We start from the raw sequence: 23025 nt of genomic DNA, 5'->3' as shown, positions 1-23025 counted from the left end.
ACCATAGAAATTTCCCCCATTTGATGTGACAGGAAAGTTCTTGCAGAATTGTCACTGGTTTGGAAAGGAAGCAGTTAACCAAAAGCATTTCCCCTTTCTCCAAGTAAAACAGACCATCCAGGTGTTTGGGGATAGCATCAAGGACATTTGGAGAATAATTATTGGAACCATCTCCACAAAAATGGAGAGAGCAAACAGAGGCTCTTGCAGCCCTGTCAGGCTTTCTTGTGGGAACACCTCTCTGGGATTGGCCACACTTTCTCAGGTGGAGAGCTCTCTGGCTGCTGCTAGCAATGTGCCAGTTTGGTTAACTCTCCCAACTGCTTGATCATCCCTTAATGTAAAATATATCTTGTTCACTAAGCAAGTATCAACCCAGCAGTTTTGCCTACATCCAGTCTGAATGACCTTGGTAAGTCACCACTTCTCTGTGCCTCAGTTCTCTCATCTGTAACAAGGATAATACTGACTCCCTTCATGAAGGGGTTTTGAGGCTCTGTGCATTTCTGGAAGCTATTCAGATACTACAGTGACTGGCATCATGAATTGAGAGTGTGTATGCACCAAATACTACACATCCAGTAGGAGCTGAGGCTAAAAAACCCACAACCATCAAATATGAGGTCATTTTATTTTGGGGATGAACTATGCTTTCACATGCTATAGGATGCCTTGGTCTAAATAATACAAATGACAGCAACAGAAGAAAATAGGAGGCAAGATGCACCTCGCCATCCACAAATATTTACAAACTGGTTTCTGGGAGCAAAGTCATTAAGGTCTACCTGTTCATTTGAAAGGGGTTTATAGGAGGGCCACACACCTTCCAAAGGAAAGGTGTGATTATTGGTGGTGTTAGGCTGTTGTTGTTGTTTGCATGCAGGGACTTCCTGGAAGTACAAAGCTACAAGGTTGATCAATATAATTTGATGTCCCTAATGGTGTTTGCTTCACTGTCCTCAAAGCCTGCCAAACAGACTGAAGCAAGTAATGGAGCCAGCTCAGCTTCTCCCAGTCTCCAGCTTGAACACCATCTGCCAAGGAACTGGACAATGATTGCTTTTTTTTTTTTTTAGTGCAAGGAAGAGACTGCTTGACAGCCTGTGGAAACATCCATCCTGCTAAAGTGGAAGCTACTGTTTGGTTTTGGAAGAAAATGATTTTTGCAGCTTCCCTGGGAAACTGAAAATACATAAGTCTTTAAAACAAATTCTAAGAAAGACTGAAATATTTATACTGCTTCCAGTTCACGTAATTACAGTTTATCTCCCTAGATCAGCCATGTGGGTTTCACTTCCTGCACTATACTGTACAATAGTCTTGTCGTAAGAATAACAGCTCTCATGTTCCTACTCAGGAGGGGCTATATTTCACTGGCAGGTAAGTAGACTTCTGTGTGTCATTAGGATCCTTCTTACGATTGCAATTTGCAAAGGTACTCTTACACAGTGGTCTAACAGACTGATTCCGGAGTGCATCCATACTGTGGCCTTGTTTAATGAAAACAGATTTTTAAGCATAATGCTCAGGAAAGAAAGATCCATTTAGGGTCAGTATATTAAACTCCCAAATTAGTTTCCCAAATAAAATCTATAGGCGGGCATCAAAATAAAAGTAGCCTGCTTTTCAAAAGGGAAGGCATCAGGAGCTGTAGGTACTGGATACCTTCACGCGTCAGGCAGGTTGCCATTATTCTGATGTCTGAATTAGGGATATGAATAGTTAAGCCATTAATAGCTAGTACCTATTAATGCTCTGTGGACGCCAGTGCAGCCACTTGCAGCTTCCCTGCTGCCTTCCGTGAGCAGCCCAGGGTCTGGGCAGGTCTCTGCTGCTGCGTGCCACGGAGCCCAGGCTGCTAGCAGCAGGCAGGCTGCAAACAGCTGCACAGGATCTGCAGCAGCTGTGTGGTCTGGCAGGGGCAAGGTAGAAGTTAGGTGGGTATGGGATGGCTCCCCTCAGGCCTGCAGCTCAGCTCCACAGCACACCCTGCCCTGTCCATGCCTGGGTCCAGAGAGGACCCGCTTACCCACCCAGGTTGTCATGAGGTGCAGCCCTGGGGATCTGGGGCCCCAGGGAGCTGCTGAATCCCTGCCACACCTCAGGGGGTTTGAAGTACCCTGCTTGCTCTGGGCAAGAGCAGCCCCACCACGCAAGCCAAGTTGGAAGTTGCAATACCAATTAGCTGTTTAACCACTGTCATTACAACACATTAAACAGATATTTTTTTTAAATTGGTATTTACAACCCTAGTCTGAATATGGATTCAGGACTCTATACTTAAGTAATCAGATTTGAAAAAAAATGGCCTTTGAGATGGTAGGAAAAAAACCAGGTACTGCAGTGAAATCTCTTCAAGCCACACGAGCTGAGATGTGACAGACACTAAGAGCTGGTGACAAGTCACCAGTAGTAGTTCAGAGCACTGGAGAGTGAATCTGCATGTCTCGCAATTAGCTAACAGAGCCGGGAGCAGACTGCAGCACAAGTCGATGATCATGTGGAGGGTGGGTAACACTAAATGTTGGCGACCGGCATGGACAGCTAGAGACCCTCTGGGTAAAAATTTGTGGGGAATACGGCACAGGGGACACAACGGTGGGAGTCTACTACAGACCTCCCACTCAAAGTCCTGAGCTTGACCAGGAGTTCGCCCGGGAACTGACTGAGGCCGCTTGCTCCAGGACCTTGGTTGTCATGGGTGACTTCAATTACCCGGACATCTCCTGGGAAGATCACTCAGCAAAATCCGAGCGGTCGCAAAGCTTTCTCTCATGCGTGGATGACCTCTACCTGACTCAAGAAGTCTATGGGACAACGAGAGGCAAAGCGCTGCTCGACCTGGTACTGGCTACGGGGACGACCTAATCGGCGACCTAGTGATCGATGGGAAGCTGGGTGACAGCGACCACGAGCTGATCACCTTCACCATCCGCTGTAAAGCTGGCAAGTCAGTCAGCAACACAGAAGTCCTTGACTTCAGAAAAGCCGACTTTGACAAGCTCAAGAGGCTAGTCAGTCAGGCCCTCAGGGACCATGACCCCAGGGAGATGGGAGTTCAAGAAGAGTGGTTGCTTCTCAAAGAAGTGATCCTCAATGCACAAGCTAAATCTATCCCAACACAGAGGAAAGTCAGCAAGAAGGCATAGCAGCCCCCCTGGCTCTCCAGGGACCTAGCGGACCTCCTGTGGCTAAAAAGGAAAGCCTACAAAGGATGGAGGACGGGATTCACCTCCAAGGAGGATTACTCCGCGCTGGTCCAGTCCTGCAGGGAACAAACCAGGAAAGCCAAGGCTGCAACTGAACTCCAACTAGCTTCAGGCATCAAGGACAACAAAAAGTCCTTTTTCAGATATGTGGGGAGCCGGAGGAAAAGCAAGGGCAATGTTGGACCCCTGCTAAACCAGATGGGGCAACTGACAACTGACGCCCAGGAAAAAGCCAACCTATTAAATAGGTACTTTGCATCAGTCTTTCATCAGTCACATGGGATGCCCATGCCTGCTGTGGGACAGGGAGATCTGGGTGATGGGGATCCCCTACCCTCCATAAATGCTGACCTCGTGAAGGAACACCTTGAGAAGCTGGATACCTTCAAGTCAGCTGGCCCTGACAATCTGCACCCCAGGGTACTCAAGGAGCTGGCGAGCGTCATAGCCCAGCCCCTGGCACGGATCTTTGAAAACTCCTGGCGCTCTGGTGTAGTGCCCGAAGACTGGAAGAAGGCCAGTGTGGTGCCGATCTTCAAAAAAGGGAGGAGAGTGGATCCAGCTAACTACAGGGCCATTAGCCTGACTTCTATCCTGGGGAAGATCCTAGAAAAGTTTATTAAGGAGGCCACCCTTGATGGACTGGCCCAGGCTAACATCCTAAGGGACAGCCAGCACAGGTTTGTTGTGGGTAGGTCTTGTTTGACCAATCTCATTTCCTTCTATGACCAGGTGACCTATCACCTGGACAAGGGAGAAGAGGTTGATGTCATATATCTTGACTTCAAAAAAGCTTTTGATCTGGTATCCCATGATCACCTCTTGGCCAAACTGGCCAGTTGTGGCCTTGGCTCCACCACGATCCGCTGGCTGGGAAATTGGCTCCGTGGTCAGACCCAGAGGGTTGTAATTGATGGCAGTCACTCATCGTGGTGCCCTGTGACCAGTGGGGTCCCTCAAGGCTCTGTCGTGGGACCCATACTGTTCAACATCTTCATTAATGATGTGGACATTGGAGTCAGGAGTGGACTGGCCAAGTTCGCCGATGACACCAAACTTTGGGGCAAAGCATCCACGCCACAGGACAGGCGGGTGATCCAGGCTGACCTGGACAAGCTCAGCAAATGGGCAGACGAGAACCTGATGGTGTTTAACACCGAAAAATGCAAGGTTCTCTACCTTGGGAGGAAAAACCTGCAGCACCCTTATAGGCTCGGCAGTGCTATGTTGGTTAGCACTACAGAAGAAAGAGACTTTGGGGTCATCATTGACCACAAGATGAACATGAGCCTGCAGTGCAATGCTGCGGCTAGTAAAGCGACCAAAATGCTGACTTGCATCCATAGATGCTTCTCGAGCAAATCCCGGGACGTCATTCTCCCCTTGTACTCGGCCTTGGTGAGGCCGCAGCTGGAGTACTGCGTCCAGTTTTGGGCTCCACAATTCAAAAAGGATGTGGAGAAGCTTGAGAGAGTCCAGAGGAGAGCCACGCGCATGATCAGAGGTCAGGAAAACGGATCTTACGATGACAGGCTGAGAGCCATGGGACTCTTTAGCCTGGAAAAGCGTAGGCTCAGGGGTGATCCGATGGCCACCTATAAGTTTATCAGGGGTGACCACCAGGATCTGGGGGAATGTTTGTTCACCAGAGCGCCCCACGGGATGACGAGGTCGAATGGTCACAAACTCCTGCAAGACTGTTTCAGGCTGGACATAAGGAAGAATTTCTTTACTGTCCGAGCCCCCAAGGTCTGGAACAGTCTGCCAGCGGAGGTGGTTCAAGCACCTACATTGAACACCTTCAAGAGTAAATTGGATGCTTATCTTGCTGGGATCCTATGACCCCAGCTGACTTGCTGCCCTTTGGGCAGGGGCTGGACTCGATGATCTCCCGAGGTCCCTTCCAGCCCTAATGTCTATGAAATCTAAACACAGTATTTATCCATTGTACTTGTGCAACTACTGGTTGACCATGCCTACTTGCTACAATTCATCCCACTGTGAAAAACAAGGTGCACTCACTATCACAGAGAAATGGTCTTACTGAAAGATATTGGCACCATTCAGAGTTATGGAGACATTAAAATAGGGATAGATATTTCTGAAGTGTGTTGTAGATAATCGAGATTTAATATAGATTTATTTAGCATAAAGAATTTATCAATGACATTTTCTTTTCAGAATATTTCTGTTGGGAGCATATACAATCACATCTGAAGAAGTGAAACACCAGAAAGACCCTTTAGAGATAAGTTTTCTTTTAATATATATTATCAGTATTGGACGACTCTGATAAAATAAACAAGCTGATTAGCTGACAATGACTGACGATGAAATAATCCCAATTTAAACATAAAAACACTTTGCACTTTTTAAAGTTTTGCATCATCTTTAAAACACAACAATTATAAATGGAATGGGGAATTAGCCCAGGCTACAGAATAGTCAGCTGCCCAACTTTACAGTGAGGTCATTTGTCATGTTATAAAACAGAGACACAGCATCATTACAAAGAAGAGACTGCAACATAAAACACAGCTGTAAAACACGGCAGGACAAAACATGACCGTTTTAAGAATCACTGGCTCTTGAGCACATCAAGAAAGGCACACTAGTTTGTTAGTGCCCATTATCTTCTGACTGAGGCCCACTTTGAGATTCAACACTATAACATCAGCTTACACGGGTAAGTCACCTTCTCCTTTTATTTCTAGGCCACCATATTCCCACCACCAATCAGAAATCCTCTTTGTCCTTTAATTGTCTGTGCCAAACCTACATGTAGGCTTTGTCTATGAACTTGGGAAAGAACGAACAGACAGCAGCAGCTTCAAAACTCTGTCATCCTGAGATCAGCTCCAATTCATGAGCATAATTATCGCTGCCATAACTTCCCTTTTAAAACAGACTGATCAGTGGTAAGTGAACTGGAGTTTCTGATATTCAGGCTCAAAGACATTATTCTGACATAAACCAACAGATTCTAGAAGTAAGTGCATGTGCATGAGCGTGTGAGGCTGCTAGCAAGAACTGCTCAATGGTGAAGAGCGTACCTTATCTTTTGATACCCTCTCTATTCAGAATGTCCTTCCTGTCCCTGAAAAGGCTACACCTGCACCCCAATGTCATCTCCCACAGCACATCAGGAACACAGCAAAGACTGCAACATTAAAAACAAGCTCTAGAATTTACTGGTAATTAAACATTCCCAAAGAATGGGGGTATCCATGTGAAAGACACTTCCCACAGGAGCTGAGACATCCCTTCAGAGCTACTGTTCCCACATGATTTTCATTCACAGCATATCCACTGTGCTGGATAATAAGGAAAGTCTTAGTGGGGTGACACAAACAGGAGCAGATGTTTCCTGTTTCTGGCCTGACTTCCATTTGGTTTTTGCCATTGCTGCCTGTCACTCTCAAGGCAGATGGTTGAACTATGCTTTCTAACACTTGTCCTGCTGTTTGGGGTTTGGCAGAATCAGAAGAATGGCCTTACTGTAACAAAAAGATAGCCCATTCAGTATGATGGCCCCAAGAACAACAATCCAGAAAGTGTCAGAGGAAAGTGCAAACCACCCATAATGCACCAAACTGGGGGACATTCTACCACTGGAGCATGGAGAACTCCCTTCTGGGCCTAGCTTGGCATCAGCTTATATACCAACGCATGAAGACTGATGGGCCTTCTGTAGCATAGCTGCAGCTAACAGTCCTATTTAAATTAACTTCAGCTTGCAGAAATGATTCTATGGTTCATAAAAATGTGTAGTCTCCTCTTCGTTTAAATAATACTAAAACTTCTTGCCTCCTTAGCATCCTGTGGCAGTGGGTTTGATCACAGGCTACCCACCACAGTTTTTCACATTATGGTAGTTTATGTGAGTGATTTCTACCTACATGTTATTAATATGTTGCACAGATACATAAAACATTTGTGTAGGGGGCTAGAAGGAACCTCAGGAGGTCATCTAGTTCAACCCCCTGCTCAAGATAGGATCACCCTTGACTAAACCATCCCAATCAAGAGTCTATTTTAACCTGCTCTTAGAAATACATACACATGAGGATCACATTTTAGTGGCTGTTCCAGTATGTGGATGTGCTGTATGAGTATGAACCAATAACTGATCTGTCGTCTTGGTAAGAGAAAGCAAAAGCTTTAAGACATGTTTTTCCTTTAAAAAAAAAAAAAGGACTGCATTTTATACTAGGTAAAATTATCTTCTACAGGAACAGTAGAAAACCTGAGATTCATATATAGGAAAGAAGTGTAGTGACAGAAAGTATATCCCACAAATCTTTAAGTTAAGGATAACGTCTTCTTGGCTGCCATCAGCGTCAACTCTCATTGCAATCACTTAATACAAAACGTTTAGCCCCCTAAGCCCTGCAACAAAAGCTTGTGATTTTTTAAATAAAAAATAAACATTTATCTTCCTAAGCCTAAAAAGTCAGAAGAGCTTGTTGCACAATTACTTAAAACCAACAACTCATCTCAACAGATGCAGGCAGCCTCATGGAAAAAAAACAGGCTGGATATTGCAGCCAGTATTAAAAACAGTTTGCTCTCATATTTGGTAGCTGCACTAAAATAAAGAAGGGCTAAACTTTTAAAAGAGATGAATCATGCCAGCTAGCCCCTACAAAGTAAGATGCTGTTTTATTCTTCCAGATGTGCAGCCTCCACTCAGGGGGAGGGGATTTTCCTGGCATTTTACTGGCATTTTCGGTGGAACCATAAATAGAGTCAATAGGTATAAATGTGCAACAAGGAAAGAACTCCATGGCTCTGTGTTACAGTCTTATACATTGTGCAGGAAGGACAGGTATACCAGAAGCCTGGTATCAATCTTCCTTTCCTCACACTAAGCCCCCTCTCTGCATTTTCCTTCAGAGCCTTGAGCTTGTCTTAGCACCAGTCACTGTTTTTGCATTTTTTTAGTCTCGTAACCACCTTTTACAAGCTGCCAATATTAGGGAAGCTCTTCAGTTTCTCGGGGAAGTCATCTTTGTAGAGGACAGGATCTGCACGGTGCTCTACCACTTTCAGAGGCATGGTCCCGAAGACAGAGGCAAACTTATTGATGCACTCGGATCTGGTAAAAGAGACAAAAATGTAACTACATGGCCCAAAGATCATGCCAGACAAGCTCCCACTCCAAACAACAATTTCAAAAGAGCTTAATAACCTTCTCCTATGTTCCTGGAAATATTTCATCCATTCTAGCTACTGGGAAATAGGAGAGGGAGCCTCACTGCAGAGGGGGCTTGGAAAAAGTTGGTGCTCTTTGATTTATTCATTTAATCACAGTGAAGAGCAGGGAGATGCTGCCAGCAGCACATGTACACATGGAGGTCAAAGCTTCCCTTCTCCCTCCTCCTAGAATTCCAGTCATTCTTAAAACAACATATTTGCTGTAAACCTGGACAGCTTAGCTGCCAACATGTCCCTTAAAGGGCCACTGATGGGTTATTGTGGCTCATAATCAAGGTTTTGCAAAAACTAAGCAGTCAGGAAACTGAACACCTACAGAAAGATTTTTCTCCTTTCTTCTTTTAAACTCCATCAGAAACTGTTTTCCCTGCTTAAAAAAATAAACATTCTCCTTAGGGTGTCTGAAGCATCATCAGTTGTGCTTGGGAACCTAAAAACAAAGTTGAATTTAAAGAGCAGGGGGGAAGGAATCCTAAAGTGAAGCTGACATATTTTAATTGTCTAAATCAAGTACCATTGAATAGTAAAGCATAAAAATGGTCAAAACATATTTGAATTTTGGCAATTGTCTCAGTTGTACTAATTTAAGGGGTAAATAACAAAGCACAAGGGAGCAGTTTGCTGTTTACTTTAACAAACATGATTTTTAACTTGACAGAGCCCCTTAACTCCTCTTCTAAAAGACTGGGGAATTGGGGAAGCAGGGTAAGAAAAAAAAAAACAGGTAATCCTCTCTCAACCCACACTTGGCTAATTTTAGCTGCGTGTTCAATACTATCAGTTTCAAAAGCTTCAGACACTAGAATCAAAGAAACAGAGTAACCCACAAGAAAATGGGGTGCTAGTCTTTGAGACTCACAAATGAAAGGAACAGACAAAAGAGCAACAAGCTGTTTGTCTAGCAAAAGCAAGCTAGGACTGTGTTCCAGAGGTTGATATGCTGCAAACAGTCTGAATGTCTCTCCCACTCTCCCCCTGCTCACTCCCAACCCCCTCTAAGGGTTAGGAAGGTCATTCAGTCTCCAGGATAGCTTTCCTGAGCAGACTTGGTCAATCACACCAACTAAGTGTGACAGTTTTGTGACGGAGACTGCTTCAGCACCACCCAAAAACTCTTTTGAAGTAGATGGAACCTCAAGACTGGATTTCAAAATTAATTCCTCATCTTCCAAGCCATCCACTGGCTCCCACTCTGACTATACTGAGAGTAAACAATTTAAAAGACAGAGCCAAGGTTTTTAAAGTGCTCTGTTTCCAAAGAATTGTTTTCAATCTATAACAATTATTTTCGTACCAGTTTAAAAATCATCCAGAAAATAACCATGCTGCTCACGTTTAAAACAAAATGTTTAATGTTGCAAGCACTTGACAGCTAGGTAGAACAGCTGGTGTGCACTCTGCCCTCCACCCTTCGGGCTCAAATCTTCACAGCAGAAAACAAATGAAAAAGAGTTTGGAGAGTAATATGGGAACAACGTGTGTGCATCAGAACACCCGTTCCTGATAAACTGGCACAAATACTCTGCTTGGGAAAGGCGGACGACTGGAACAGCAAGGGAACTAAAAGGTCAGGACTGCAGTGCATACACAGAATTTGCTGTCCAAAATCTGGAACACCAAGGTTTCTTTAGGTCATAAGTGATGTGGATTGGGGGAAAAGGGTAAGACTGGAGGCTCAGGACTACAGCAGCATGGTGAGCAGTCAGCTTGAAAACCTTGACCAGAAATCTGAAGTGATTTTTGGTGTCTCAGTTTTTGTATGCTCAACCTGACATCTTCAAACAATATTTCCCACGCTGTGGTGCACACCCAATGTGCATGTGTGGGGGGGAACAAAAGGCTCCTGTGGGGGGTGATTTACACCCCTCTACTTTGGCCACCTACACACACCTTACGTTAGCTGCCTCCGCCGCTGCTTCCCTTACTGCCACTTCTTTTGCCCTCCCTTTTCAGCTGCTGTCACCACCATCTCTGCTGCCAGTTTCCCTTGCCAGTGACTGCTACTGGCAAAGAGCATCGACAGTGGCTGAAGGGGGCATGAGACAATTGGCAAGAAGGGAAGCTTCAGGGGGTGCAAGAGAACTGGCTGCAAGAGAAGCAGCTGCAGTCTGGAGGGCAGAAACTTGTCCAGTTTGGGAAGTGAGGCTTTAAAATTCGCCTGGCTGTCAGATAATGTGAAGCACCATCCGTTCTCCACAGCTAAGGCTCCCCAAAACATCCAGCTACATTTGAAAAACATGGCTGAGGAGTGTAATCTAAGTTGCGCACTGGAGCCCTGCAGAGGGAAGAGCATAAAGTTCACAGGTCAGGAGGTAAACGCACTAGAAGAACTGCATGAGAAAAGTTTGTACAGCTGCTGTCCCTCAGTGGTTTATGGAATAATACAAGGCCTTTCACTTCTAGGTTACTGGTTCAAATCCTACCCAGCAAATCATGACTGAAAGTCATTGTAATATAACAGCTGTCTGGTGGCCCGTGAGAGAGAAATTATTTGTATCAAGTCTACTGGCTGGTGGGCAGGTGTCTCTATCAGAAAAGCCACTACTACAACTGGGGCTAAATGGCAGGAAAAGAAGAAAATGAAAACTAAATGGATCTTAGAGGCAAATTGTCCTCTTCCTTCCTCTGATCTTACCTAGGTCAAAGATGAATTGCAAAGACAGAAAACAGGGTGCGGCTCCACTGTGTTTATGTTGGGGATACCCCCTACAACAGTGGTTCTCAACCTTTTTTGTACCAGGAGCCATTTGTAAACATAGATAGCTGGTCCTGACCCACTGCCCCCCCAGTGTGTGGCATGGGGCCTCCCCCAGGCAGCCTGGAGCTCTGCCAGCCTGCAAAGGAAAAGCCACAGTTTCCCACAGGTTTCTCCTTTAAAAGAGAATCCATTTTTAAAGTTTGCTCATGACCCTTTCGTATATTCTCCTGAACCACTTTTGGGTCATGACCCACAGGCTGAGAAATGCTGCTCTACAAGACTGCCAATATAACACTTTTACCCACCAAGAAAGCCATTTCATTTGTAAATAAATGGCAAAATGAAAAATCCCACATTAAATCCTTTATGATCCATCAACTCTAGCCAAGTTACAAAAACCACTTCCAGCAAACTTCAGAATGAAGCTCAAGAACTCCATTTTTGAACCTGCTTGTGTGAGTAAGAGAGAGAGCGAGCTCTATGTCACATACGGTGTCTAAGGGAAATAGAGTGCTCTCTTCTCCCACACCAACATAAACAAGTTTGGTTTGCTTTTATGAGACCAGCCACTTGTAGGCCACCACAAACAACAAGGACACCTAAAGCATTAGCTAGGAAGCTAAGATGATATGTCATCTCATAGAGACGGTGAGTATTTTTCTTGGCTGTCTTCACAGTTCTGCAAATTCAAACTAACAGATGCAGCTTTGCTTTCAATAATTATTCATTTTAAGTTGCAGTGCTGACAACATGTAACTGTGCTCAACACGGATTTAAGTTTCTGTGAATCAAAAAAAATGAGAGCCCTGTTGCCCCCTGGCAGATTGGCAGCAAACCAAGCCAATCAAGGATTCTGTGAATTTCCTCGAATTGGTTCTCTCTCTGTTTCTCTGATGTCAGCAAGATGACTGCACATCCCCTCTTCAGGGAATGATCTTTCTATAGTGACCCCTTTGCCTTTAAAAAGAAATACTACTGGTAACTCTGCTGTAGAGGCAGCTCAGCCTCACTTACCGCTAACCTATATTCAATTTCCCTCTAGATTTCATTTAGATCTCTTCTTTTTGGGTTAGATTTGCAGATTCTAAAGGCAGGAAACCTGTTACTTAACTGCTGCCAATAAGCACATGAGTGTTATAAGACCTTCCTGAAGCTTTTCCAACAATTCAAAGCAAAGGTTACTTCAGGATGGAGATTCTTGACTCAAGGCTCTTAATGCATTTTGGTGATAGGGCTCAATAGTCCTGGAGATTTAAATCTCATCTATGCCACAGACCTACAAGCAGGGAAAGTTCAAAGCTCTCCCAGCAATGTACTTCAAACCCTGGCCAAAAATATAATAAATTTCTGGGGTGAGGATGGGAGACATTAGGTTTCCCTCTTCTAATCACTTTGCCTCTGTCTGGATTGGCAGCAAAGAGCCAATTAAGGGGGGGGGGGTTCTCATGTGAACACCTTTCCTCAATGAATATGACAGAGATCACCAAATCCTTGCAAATCACTGAACAACCATGAGCTGTTAACTGGATTTCCCTTAGCTAATTCTGAGCCTGACACTCAAAACTGAAAAGTGATGCACCTTCCTTAGCAGTCCTCTACATCAGGGGCTGGCTACCTTTTATAAGGAGCAGGACAAATTAATGAAGCTCAGTCTGAAGACAGGCTTCTGTTCTACTATCACCTAATGCCAGCACCACTACCACCCCCCCACTGCTGCTGAATTGTCACTGATGCACTAACAACCTAGTTGCAGCTTCCCTTTGCCAGATAATTGCCACAGATGTCCCAACTTCACAGGCAAAATGAAATATTTTGGCAGGCCGGATTGGTCTGTGAGCTAGAGGTTGACTACTTTTACTCTTTAACATGCCCTTAACAACCACCAGATTGACTGCTGGACATTTAAGTCTATTACTGACTTCTATGTCAAGAGTCATATGTTTGTCACAACTTCTGAATGGCAAGAAACCAGGAGTTCGGTAACTTGGCTAGTTACAGGTGGACTTGGTTATAACTCCCAGCCTCATGCCTTGCGGCATCCTTATAGCCAGTGGACATTAAATATTTATGTACATTTACATAATGCGATTTATGCAATTTACAGTTAAATCATGTAAGTTATTCTTCTAACTTGTGTTCTGGGTTGCCTGTTATGAGCAGTCCCTTCAACCAGATTGTCCTCTGGCCTAGTAGAAGGCAGTTAACATACAGGACCAGTGTCTGCATGAATCAGAAGTATAAAACCTAAACCCAAACCAAAGTACAGTTCTAGTCACTATGGAGTCAATGGAAACTTGCACCAAAAGTTGTTGTAGTTTATTACACTATTAAAACAAATAGGTGGCTTATAGTATCCCATTAAAAAAAAAATGGATAAGCTTCAAGATTTTCAGCTAGTTCCCACTAACTCAAAGCAGGCAATGATAAACTGGGATTAGATGGATCATGGAAGTTGCTAGATACAATGGCTCATATTCACATGGCAAGTAACAGTTTACGCTACTTGGGTTTGTTCAAAATTACCCTATTAACAAACTTGAAAATGAAGTGCAAAGAGCTGTAAAATGTGTGGTATATTCTTTTTCAGGCATAGATGCAATACCCTTCTCTGGATAATCTGTAGTTCATACAATCAGGAAATAAGCAACTTGGATTAGCAATTAATGTGACACTTTTTCATCATAGTTATCTCTGCTGGTGGAAATTTATATGAGAGGAAAGGAAATCATACATTTAAAGATATATTCATTGAAATGATAGCAACACTTATGGGATACCAAAGTGGTTATACATCTGGCATCCTGTCCCTACTATAGTTCTCTTTTAAGTAAAGGTTGTTTTTCTGTGTGTGTTTTTAAAGTGCCAAATGCAATCAGATCCCAGTCCATGAATGGTGTTTCAGGGTATTACAATATAAAGAGAAAGAGTAATGCATCTAGTCCATTCTCTAGACAATACAGGATTGTTACCTATACCACATTTTCTAAGGCTTCACTCAAATTACATTTATGTTTCCCAAAGCTTTCAACTGATATCTTAAAATTTTTTTTCTACAAGGTAATCTCTCTTATTGTTAGGAAGTATTTTCTGATATTCAGCCTACATTTTCCTTTCCTTAAGTTAAACTATATACCCTTGTCCCACCGCCCCCAGAAATCAATTACCATTCCCAATATTTACAGTGTTCTGTACCTGAAGATTATTTTGTCCCACATTAACCATCCTTCAGGTGAACTATATAAGTCAGGGATAGGCAACCCTCAGCACATGTGCCAGAATGTGGCACGTGAAAGTATTCTGCTCAATGCATATACCTCAGAGTGGCATGGCAGGGAAGTGGCTGGGGCTGTACTGCCAAAACAAGGATCAGGCTCCTTGTGACCTTTGCCCACCCCGTCATCTGCCCTGGCTCGCCAACATCTTACACGTCGAGATTGTGGGTGTTTTTGGGACTCTGTCCAAAAACGTTGCCAGCCCCTGATATAAATACTTGATTTTTTTCACCCTCTTTTCATAAATCAATCTATCCAGGCTATTAACAATGTTTGCAGCTAGTCACTGAATATGCCTAAAGATATATTTCTAATAACAAAGGGCCCACAAAAAAATGCAACACTCCGAGTCTTATCAGAGCCCTGTGAAATGGGACTAGATAAACTGTGGTGATCAGTGCATACAACTCAGATTTGCATCAGCTGATTTTCTGCCTCTACCATATCACAAACAAATGCCTATCTTGATTTTGTATTGTCACTCTTTTTGCAGGTCTCCTGAAGCACTGTTGTTCCTCACATTTATCCCACCCTCAGAATATGAATAGGTTTCACTGCAGTGATGCCATAGCTACAATAGTCCAGGAAATACATAAGAGACAAAGGGCTTTTTGGGGGCAATATCTTTTATAGGACCAACTATAGGAAAGGTGTATAGGTGTATAGTTGGAAGAGTTTTTAGTGCAAGTGAGAATGAGTTTAAAGTGAAAATGAGTGCTAACATATGAAGTCTGAGCATCAAGAAGTATGCACCAATATTGCTTAGAAGGAAAGAACACAGGCCTAAGGGGGAAATGCCACTTCAGGACCCTATGAAGAAATGCTGAGGATAAGCAGGTTTGCTAGCTTTTGGCTAAATTTCAGTTATTAAGTAACAAGTCATTTCATTCTCAGATGGTTTTTGTTTTTTATTAAAAAAAGGATAATCTTAAAACTTCACAAAAAGCAAGTAAATTCTCTCTTTGATTTGAAAACTGAGATGGAGGGGCAAGCATCTTGGCCACGGTTACACCAGGCAATTGCAGAATGAGAAACAATAATCACATGCTTGTTTATTCCAAGTTATTTTGCCCTTAACTTTTTGCAGTATTGACTTCCCAGCTACATACTGCCTAGCAAAATTAAATTCTCCTTAGATAATAATGTTGCTCCCACTGTTTAACAGCTGCTATGTTCAACTGTGCAGGAATTTCCATCTCAGTAGTAGAACCAGCATGTTTAGAGATCTTTGGAGGAAAGGCATTGTTCAAAAGTCAGTTATAGCGCTACTAATGCTTTTTCAGTCATTTTAATCCTTACTAATCAATTGCTCTTTGATAAGTTATTAACAGCTTCAGTTTAAAAAACAAAATCAAACATGCATTACATTTTAAGTTCCATGATAGAATGAAATGATTGCCTTAGAAATACCTGTTATCAATACGGAATTTCATACATACAGTCTATAGTTTATAGCAGAGCTGCTAAATTTGGTGACCTTCCAAAACCCTTCCCAGAAGCAGCCTACTTTTCACTGGAGATCATTTGCAGTGCCCCATTAACTAGTGTACAAATGACCCACACTTGGGCTGACTGGACTTGTGTGGCAAGCTGAGGAATCCAAAAGGGATATCTGTAGTTTAAATTTTGAAACGGACAAAAAAACGGTTTCTGGGAACTGCAAGAAGGCAACTGCGACAACAAAGGGAGGTTCACTCACCTTTCTACCATGTGCGTCTGGTCCAACGATAACCCATCTATGGCCGTGCATTCTGGACATTTGAATTTCTTTCGTGGGGTCACCTGCACAAAGGCATGACAGACATCATCATCATAGTCAACAGAAGGGATATTAATCCCCTTGCTCAGAAAACAGCACAATACTTCTGAACATGCTTGCAGTGTAAGCCGAGCTCTCTCCAAAGGGTAGAAAATAAAAAGCCACGCCATTCCTCCATTCAATTTCATCTGGCCTGGCTGACTGCAAAATGCACAGGGGCCCAATAAAAACCGCTTGGAGGGGTTTTGCCTTCTGTAACTGAAAAGAAGTGGCGATGACAAGCTCCTTAATTCCTGTTTAATGACTGTTTTCTCACTGCCAAGGTCCCTGTATAAACACCATTTGTTCTTGCAGCCATAACAGCGATGAAATATAGCTTCCCATACTTCACCGTAACCTTAATCCAACAGACGCTCTTTTGCTCACTCGAGTTACTAGTTGACTGGCAAACTCTGCAAGACTCTCCCAATCATACTGAGGTGCCAAATTACTCTGCAGTGCCCTTGTAAGGCTCAGAAATTTTTTCAGCAAAAACACATACTTTATCTTCTAAAGACTTTTCTAGGAAACGCAGCTACCAGTCCCAGTAAATGATGACGGACAGGCAGGAAAGTGGACCTTGCTAATTGAAGTAATGCCTGGCGGCCTCTAAATCTCATTCCTAGTTGACACACTTTGAAATGAATGTACAGAGCAAATGTCCAGACCTGAAAACGTGTCGAAACATGTCAGGAAATTAATTCAAGGATAAAAAGTTCATTTAAAACTGATCTTACAATTAACATTCTTGCAATTAACATTCCTATAAATCAGCTGTTGTCAGTCATGACAGACAGGGCCAGGGATAGTTGCCAATTCTCTCTTTCTGGTAATCTTAAATATTTTTTTTCCTATCACTGAATCTACCCTCTCCATATCTTCTTTTACTTGGCTACAATGAACACCACTAACTAACAGGGAACACAACCTCATGTTCCCAACTGACATGCTAGTTTCACTGAGTAGGACCATTCCTACTGAGGAAAGGAAAGTGGGAATCATTGTAAAAGTAAATGAGAAAGGAAAAAAACAGATAAAAGGAGGATAGTCAAATCTACCAAACACATATGTAGACATCTTTTATATTTTATATTGTAACATTTTCAACAAACATAAATTGCTAAAAAAATCCCACCTTAATAACCGATTTGCCCGTAACATTTGCCACTAGAAAATTCATAGCAATGTCTTCACAGTTCATGTGAGCATCCACCCAGTTCTTGATGTCTCCAGGCATTTTGTAGGTGTAAAGGTAGTTAAAATACTGCACAATAAGAGGGAGAAAGAAGACTGCAGCTTTAAATACACTTCCAGCAACTGTAAGCCTGCAAATAGTAAAATCACTGGGAACAGCAGACAACTGAGGAAAGGCATGTGAACAAATCTTGATCCTCAGAGTCCAGCCATTGCAGCTGTTTCTAGGACACTTCACCATAAAGTGAAAGGGATGATGCTTCCCATCAAGTTAGTGACACCATTAGGCTGCTAGGCACACAAATATGTTTTTTTCTTTGCATATAACAATTACTTTTCCTTCACACCATGAAAAAAGAAATCTCTTAATATTTATTTTTCCTCTTTCATAGCTTTAATTAAAATATCACATTCACTGTGTAATAATAAATCCCATCAATTTATAGTATTTAAATACATTCTACTTTAGTTTCATGGAATAGCCAGCTTTTCAAAATACAGTAGGATGCAGACTGGTTGTCTGTGTAGCAGGGGCAGGAGAGCAGAACATCAGCAACTGGTTCTTGGGATGATCCTTATTAGGAAGTAGTGGCCCTAAGCATATCAGAAAATCTGGCCAATTCATTTAGATACTTAACTGGGAGACAGACTCTTTGAAAAAAAATATTGATCCGTATGACAATTGGTCTCTTACGCTATAATCAGGGTAGGATAGTAGAGGGTTGTTTTTTTCCAATTGAGAAAGGCATTTGAAAATAGTAAATAGAAGCCATGTGTTTCATAAAAATCATACACTAAATTACAAGCTCTTTGGGGAAAGGAAGACAGTTTCCTGTATATGTATACAATGCCTAACATACTGTGGACTCCATCACCATATAAATGCACACCCATTTTTCACGCTTTTCCTATTAAAAACCCAGGTACAACTGCCTTTCCTGTCTTCTAAATGACATGCCTTTTAAAACATTGCAATGTTAATTATAAATAACTAAAGGCTGAAAAATAAAATGAATGCTTGAATTCTCAAATGAAAGGTCATCAGAAATGTTAGCCTGCCATAAAATCCCTTTATATCACTGCATCTCATGTTGCAACATACACTAACTTCCCATTTATCTTTGATATCCCTGTTACCTTGTGATAAAAAGCTGCCCCTGTGAGCACCATAGAGACTTCATTGGTCCATTCCGACTCATACTTCCATTTGTTCATCTCATGGTCCCAGAGATGTAGGCGACCAGGATATCCAACCAGCCTATCAGGAAACTCCCGCCAAACCTGCAGTGATTAACAGCCATATTAAGACATTCCTGGTCCAAGCAGCACTGTAACTCAGTCAAGAGGATGCAGCAAGACTACCCATAGAAACAGAATTATAGGTAATTCCTGGATCACCTCACTAAATCCTACAGGTAACAGTCCTCAAGGATGAGAGACAGCTTGGAAGGAAACATAAGAGAAGTTTAAGGTTTGTTTAAAATAGCCCTACATTTCTAAGTGTGGGCATGACTCTTTAATGCAAAGAGACACACAAACAGCACTAACTTTCCTGCTGAAGGGAATACAATTGATCTGTCAAAAGGAGTTAACATAGTTTGAGAGCCAAGCACAACTACATGGTGCTTTTCTCATTAAACATGGTAGCTATGACTACAACCCTCAACTGTTTTCAGGAACGGTTGCATGTCTAGCCAATCCCTCTAAGAGGAAAAAGTTTCAAAACTATAGAGCATATTTTATATCTATATTTGATATTCTATAACGGGCAGTTTGCTGTATCCGTTGCTACATGACAGGCCTCTCTGCCCTTGACTTCTTCCAAGCATCTGGATGTAATCAAGATACTATCCTTGTCACTTCATACATTACTCCACAGCTGACTGCAGGATCAAACACAAATGGACAAGAACAGGGAGAGGGCATCATTAAGGCAACCTTAGGCTCTGGCCGCAATAAATGCTGGACAACTTCCAGGAGGGGAAAAGGGATACAGGGCTCAAAATTATTCATTAGGACTGAATGGCAATTAGATATATGAGATTATTGACCAGTAATTAAGGTAGTTTTTAATTTTCCAACTACTAATTTTAACCTCACAACAGTTTTTCTTATACACAACAAGCATCAGACCAATCAGAGAAACACTGTGCCAGACTAGAAAACCTGAGCATATGTGCCCTGGGTTCCAAATGTTTCTGATTCAGGCTGGATGCAAGGTGGGGGGTGTCATTCATAAAAATAACCATCCAAGCCCAATTTTCACCCCATCTACCATGTCAACAAGGAATACTTTTTCTTTTTCTCCAGGCTACTTGATCTCTATTCCATAAGCAATCTCTTCTACCCCAAGTGGAAAAAATACATTCTGAAGCTGTACTCAAAGCAAAAGGGATTATCTGCTGTTCCACTGCACTGAAAATTTCACTACACTATCTGCTGTCCATTCCCTTAGTTATAGCACTTTTTTACATACCAGTGAATTGTAAATATAGCACTTGGACTTTAAGAACTCTCCTTAAGTGTAAGTAAGATAAAACCAGTAACTAATTTCTTTATACACTTCTACTGTAGGTATGTTACAACTAGTCTGAATTTCTACAACCTCTTTCATCCAAAAAGTCTACCTACTTTATATATGTTAATTAATTTCCTTGAAAGAATTATAATCCCAAATTTCCAGATGAGAAAACTTACCAAAACTCATACAGGAATCATGAAAGGAAACCAGATCTGACTCTCAGGTATGTACCTTAACTAGAAAGTCACACTTTCCAGATAATTATAGGACATTATCTCAGACTTATCCTCTGTAAACGAACTCTGTATTCAAAGGAACTGAAGGCAAAGAACTGCTTTCAAAGTTTTGCAGTGCTAAAGGGAGAAAAGTAACTCTTAAAAAGCTGTCATAACTCAGGGTCATCCGCTGATAAGGGACCGAACCAAGAGAGGTTTAAATTACATTGCAACTTTTAAGTATAACATCAGCCCCCAAAATGTTAATGCACAGCAGAGAAGCAAATATATAATTTACTCCTTCCCTTCAAAGTCCTACTGCCCCCTACCTAGGGCTTAAAATCTTAACAATTACATTTGAAATTAAAAAGTCCTGCTATTAAAATACCAGTTCCCCATCTGTCGCACAGGCTTGCAACATAAGCTACTGAGGCTCAGAAAAGGATTGGAGAATGCTGCAGACTTGTAACACGCAGAGCTAAGAACCCTTGCACGAAGAATGATATGCATATTGGAGGCAGCTGAAGGAAAGATTAAACTCAACTACCGTTTCCCAAGGGACTGCTGTGCCCTTGTAACACAGGAAAGGCCAGTTCATATTCCTTCTAGTTTTGCTGTTCTTGAAGTGAGGTTTGGAAAACTTCACTTGACAAAGAAAAAGCCAACTTTAATGGATAGTGACTTTCACAACCATCTTTGCACCACTGCAGAACTTACTACTACCCTTACTCGGCCTCTGGAAACTGTCAGTTTGTTGCAGTTATAACTAGCTACTGTTTACTGGGCAGATTTCACAATAGCAATGGGGTCAATGAGGTTTATACTAACTAAAGCATCCATTTTGTCCTTTAGTGACTGGCTTCCATGTGTTAGCCTGCTTAAAATCCACTCCACTTGGTCCGTGATCCCATCACCTCTCTTAGGCTAAGGAAAGTTAGACTGGATCAGATTCCACTCGTCCCACCATCTTAGCATTCACGAGTCACCTGGCATCTTGAGGTATGTAGAAAAAATATATAAAGCTATGTCTATGTCTGAATCATCAAATCTCTTTGAATCTCTCCAAATCAAGTTGGAGGGTTCCGATTCAACACGGAGCGATTAAAGGGACTCCTGATTCGATTAGATTTGGCTGCCGAATTGGGCCAAATCTCCGCCAAATTGAATCAGCTTTGCATAGCCCTACTAAATAGTAGCAAAAAAATTCTCTCTCCTTGCAAGCTTTCAGCCCGAAACACCCTTCTTCAGGCAAGGGAGAATTCAAAGAATGTAAAATTTCTCCCAGATAAAAAAGAAACTTCATTTTGGACAGAGGAACTGAGAGATGGTAGGGTCCCCCTGGGTGGAAAAGGCCATTTGTATAAAGTTGTGAGCATGCAAATTAAGCACAGACAAAGGCTGAAGCAGGCTGGTTACCTGGGTGTCAGATGGCAGGCAGGGTGTTGAATTTTGCTTTCCTTGCTCAGTTGTAAAGTTTTCATTTCAAAACAGCTAATTATATCTTCCCTGTTTCAAATTTTTTTTGCTACTATTTAGTTGGTCTAAATAAGAGATACAGCCTCTACCCCAAGAGTTTTGTCTGCTTATGTCTTTAGACCAACACCACTACAACCAATATCCCTGAGGCCTGGCTTTTATTGTGCAACACTTGTGGAACTGAAGATATGGGCAAAAAAGTATACCCAAAAAGGAGTCCCCATGACCCACAGAATGGGTGAACTTGCGCCAACTGCTCCCTGCTTCCCCTCTAGTATTTAGGGCAGAAAGACCAGCACTTGCTGTTGATGTCCGAGGTCAATCTCTAGGTAGCAAGAATCTCAGAAAATGACCTGAAGGATAGATTCTCTGATTTCCTTTTCATGGTGCAGGGAGATGCATCTGCTGGCACTGTTCACTCTGGTATACTGAGAATCAAGAAAGTGCACCACTGGGATGTGCATCTGATGACAGATGACTTAATTTCATAGACTGACCACTTAAACAAAGGGGAAGTTTTTTCTCCTCCTTTTTGATGTAGAACATTTTGCTTGGATTACCTATCATTATCTGAATGCAATGCCTCAGGATGTGGTGCAAAATGCTTGGTGTTTCTGTGTACAACCTAAATCTCCAGGATGTCAACATGGAGCTTTGTGCTCCTGGAAGACAAGAGATCCTGTAATAAAACACACCAATATATATTCCCCATCCTTAGAAGGACACATCTGTCTCAACAGTCACCAGTGAAACTCCTCTGAATATACCAGATAGGTCCTTAAACCATGTCAGAGAACACTGGTCCAGCAAGAAAGTTACTTCCATTTCCAGGAAACATCTCCCTGAAGAAAAGACATTTCACAGCTCTGACTGCATGCATCAAAGGTACTTTGCCTTTTTATTGGCTGCAGCAACAAGAAAGGAAGGTCAAGGGAGATTGTAAAAATTCAGCACCTTCGCAAAGGACTTAATACTGTTAGTCCACCCTTCCATGTGGTCAGGCCAAGAAGTGGCAGATATTTACCAGACAACCTTTGCCCTTTTTGGGAGGGTTCATCGATCTTTTCCAAGGCAATTTGCAACATCTGGGCAATCCATCTCACAAAGTCTTGAAAACCATTTAAGCTGCAGAAGGGAGTACAGTAGCATCAGCTGGGACAGAAGCAGCCAGCCAACTTTTTTGGGCAATTGCCTCATCCTGAAGATTAGATTTGACGAATCTCCCTGATTCAAAAAGACTTCGAAGTAAAAGTTGAAGAGTAGCAGCCTGGTCAATATGAGCTGCCCTGAGTTGCTGCCAAAATGGACAACACTGGGACTTGAGGAAAAGATCCTTGCAGCTATTGAGCCGGAAACCCATGGACTTGTAGAGGGGGCAAAAAAGTCTGCTATTACTTCCAAGAGGGAGTCCAATACCTCTGGTAG

The 23025-nt window shown here is 42.5% G+C and overlaps 1 protein-coding gene across 1 annotated transcript in view; it reads right to left on the bottom strand.

Moving 5' to 3' along the window:
* Positions 1-5309: 5309 nt before the first annotated feature.
* The window catches only part of EXT2 (exostosin glycosyltransferase 2), a 112157-nt gene continuing 94441 nt past the window's right edge, over positions 5310-23025 (bottom strand). Inside the window, exons 11-14 of the mRNA XM_090032973.1 lie at positions 18526-18669; positions 17330-17458; positions 16096-16178; positions 5310-8307 (exon numbers count right to left, since the gene is read on the bottom strand). Coding sequence (XP_089889099.1) covers positions 8169-8307; positions 16096-16178; positions 17330-17458; positions 18526-18669 — 495 coding nt within the window. The 3' untranslated portion in view covers positions 5310-8168. The remainder of the gene's footprint in view (positions 8308-16095; positions 16179-17329; positions 17459-18525; positions 18670-23025) is intronic.

The sequence above is a fragment of the Crocodylus siamensis genome, chromosome 2, assembly GCF_052110815.1.
Source record: "Crocodylus siamensis isolate JL-2025a chromosome 2, ASM5211081v1, whole genome shotgun sequence".
In the NCBI taxonomy this organism is placed as follows: domain Eukaryota; kingdom Metazoa; phylum Chordata; order Crocodylia; family Crocodylidae; genus Crocodylus; species Crocodylus siamensis.
Note: the sequence above shows the minus strand (reverse complement) of the source record. Positions and strands in the feature narration are given on the sequence as shown.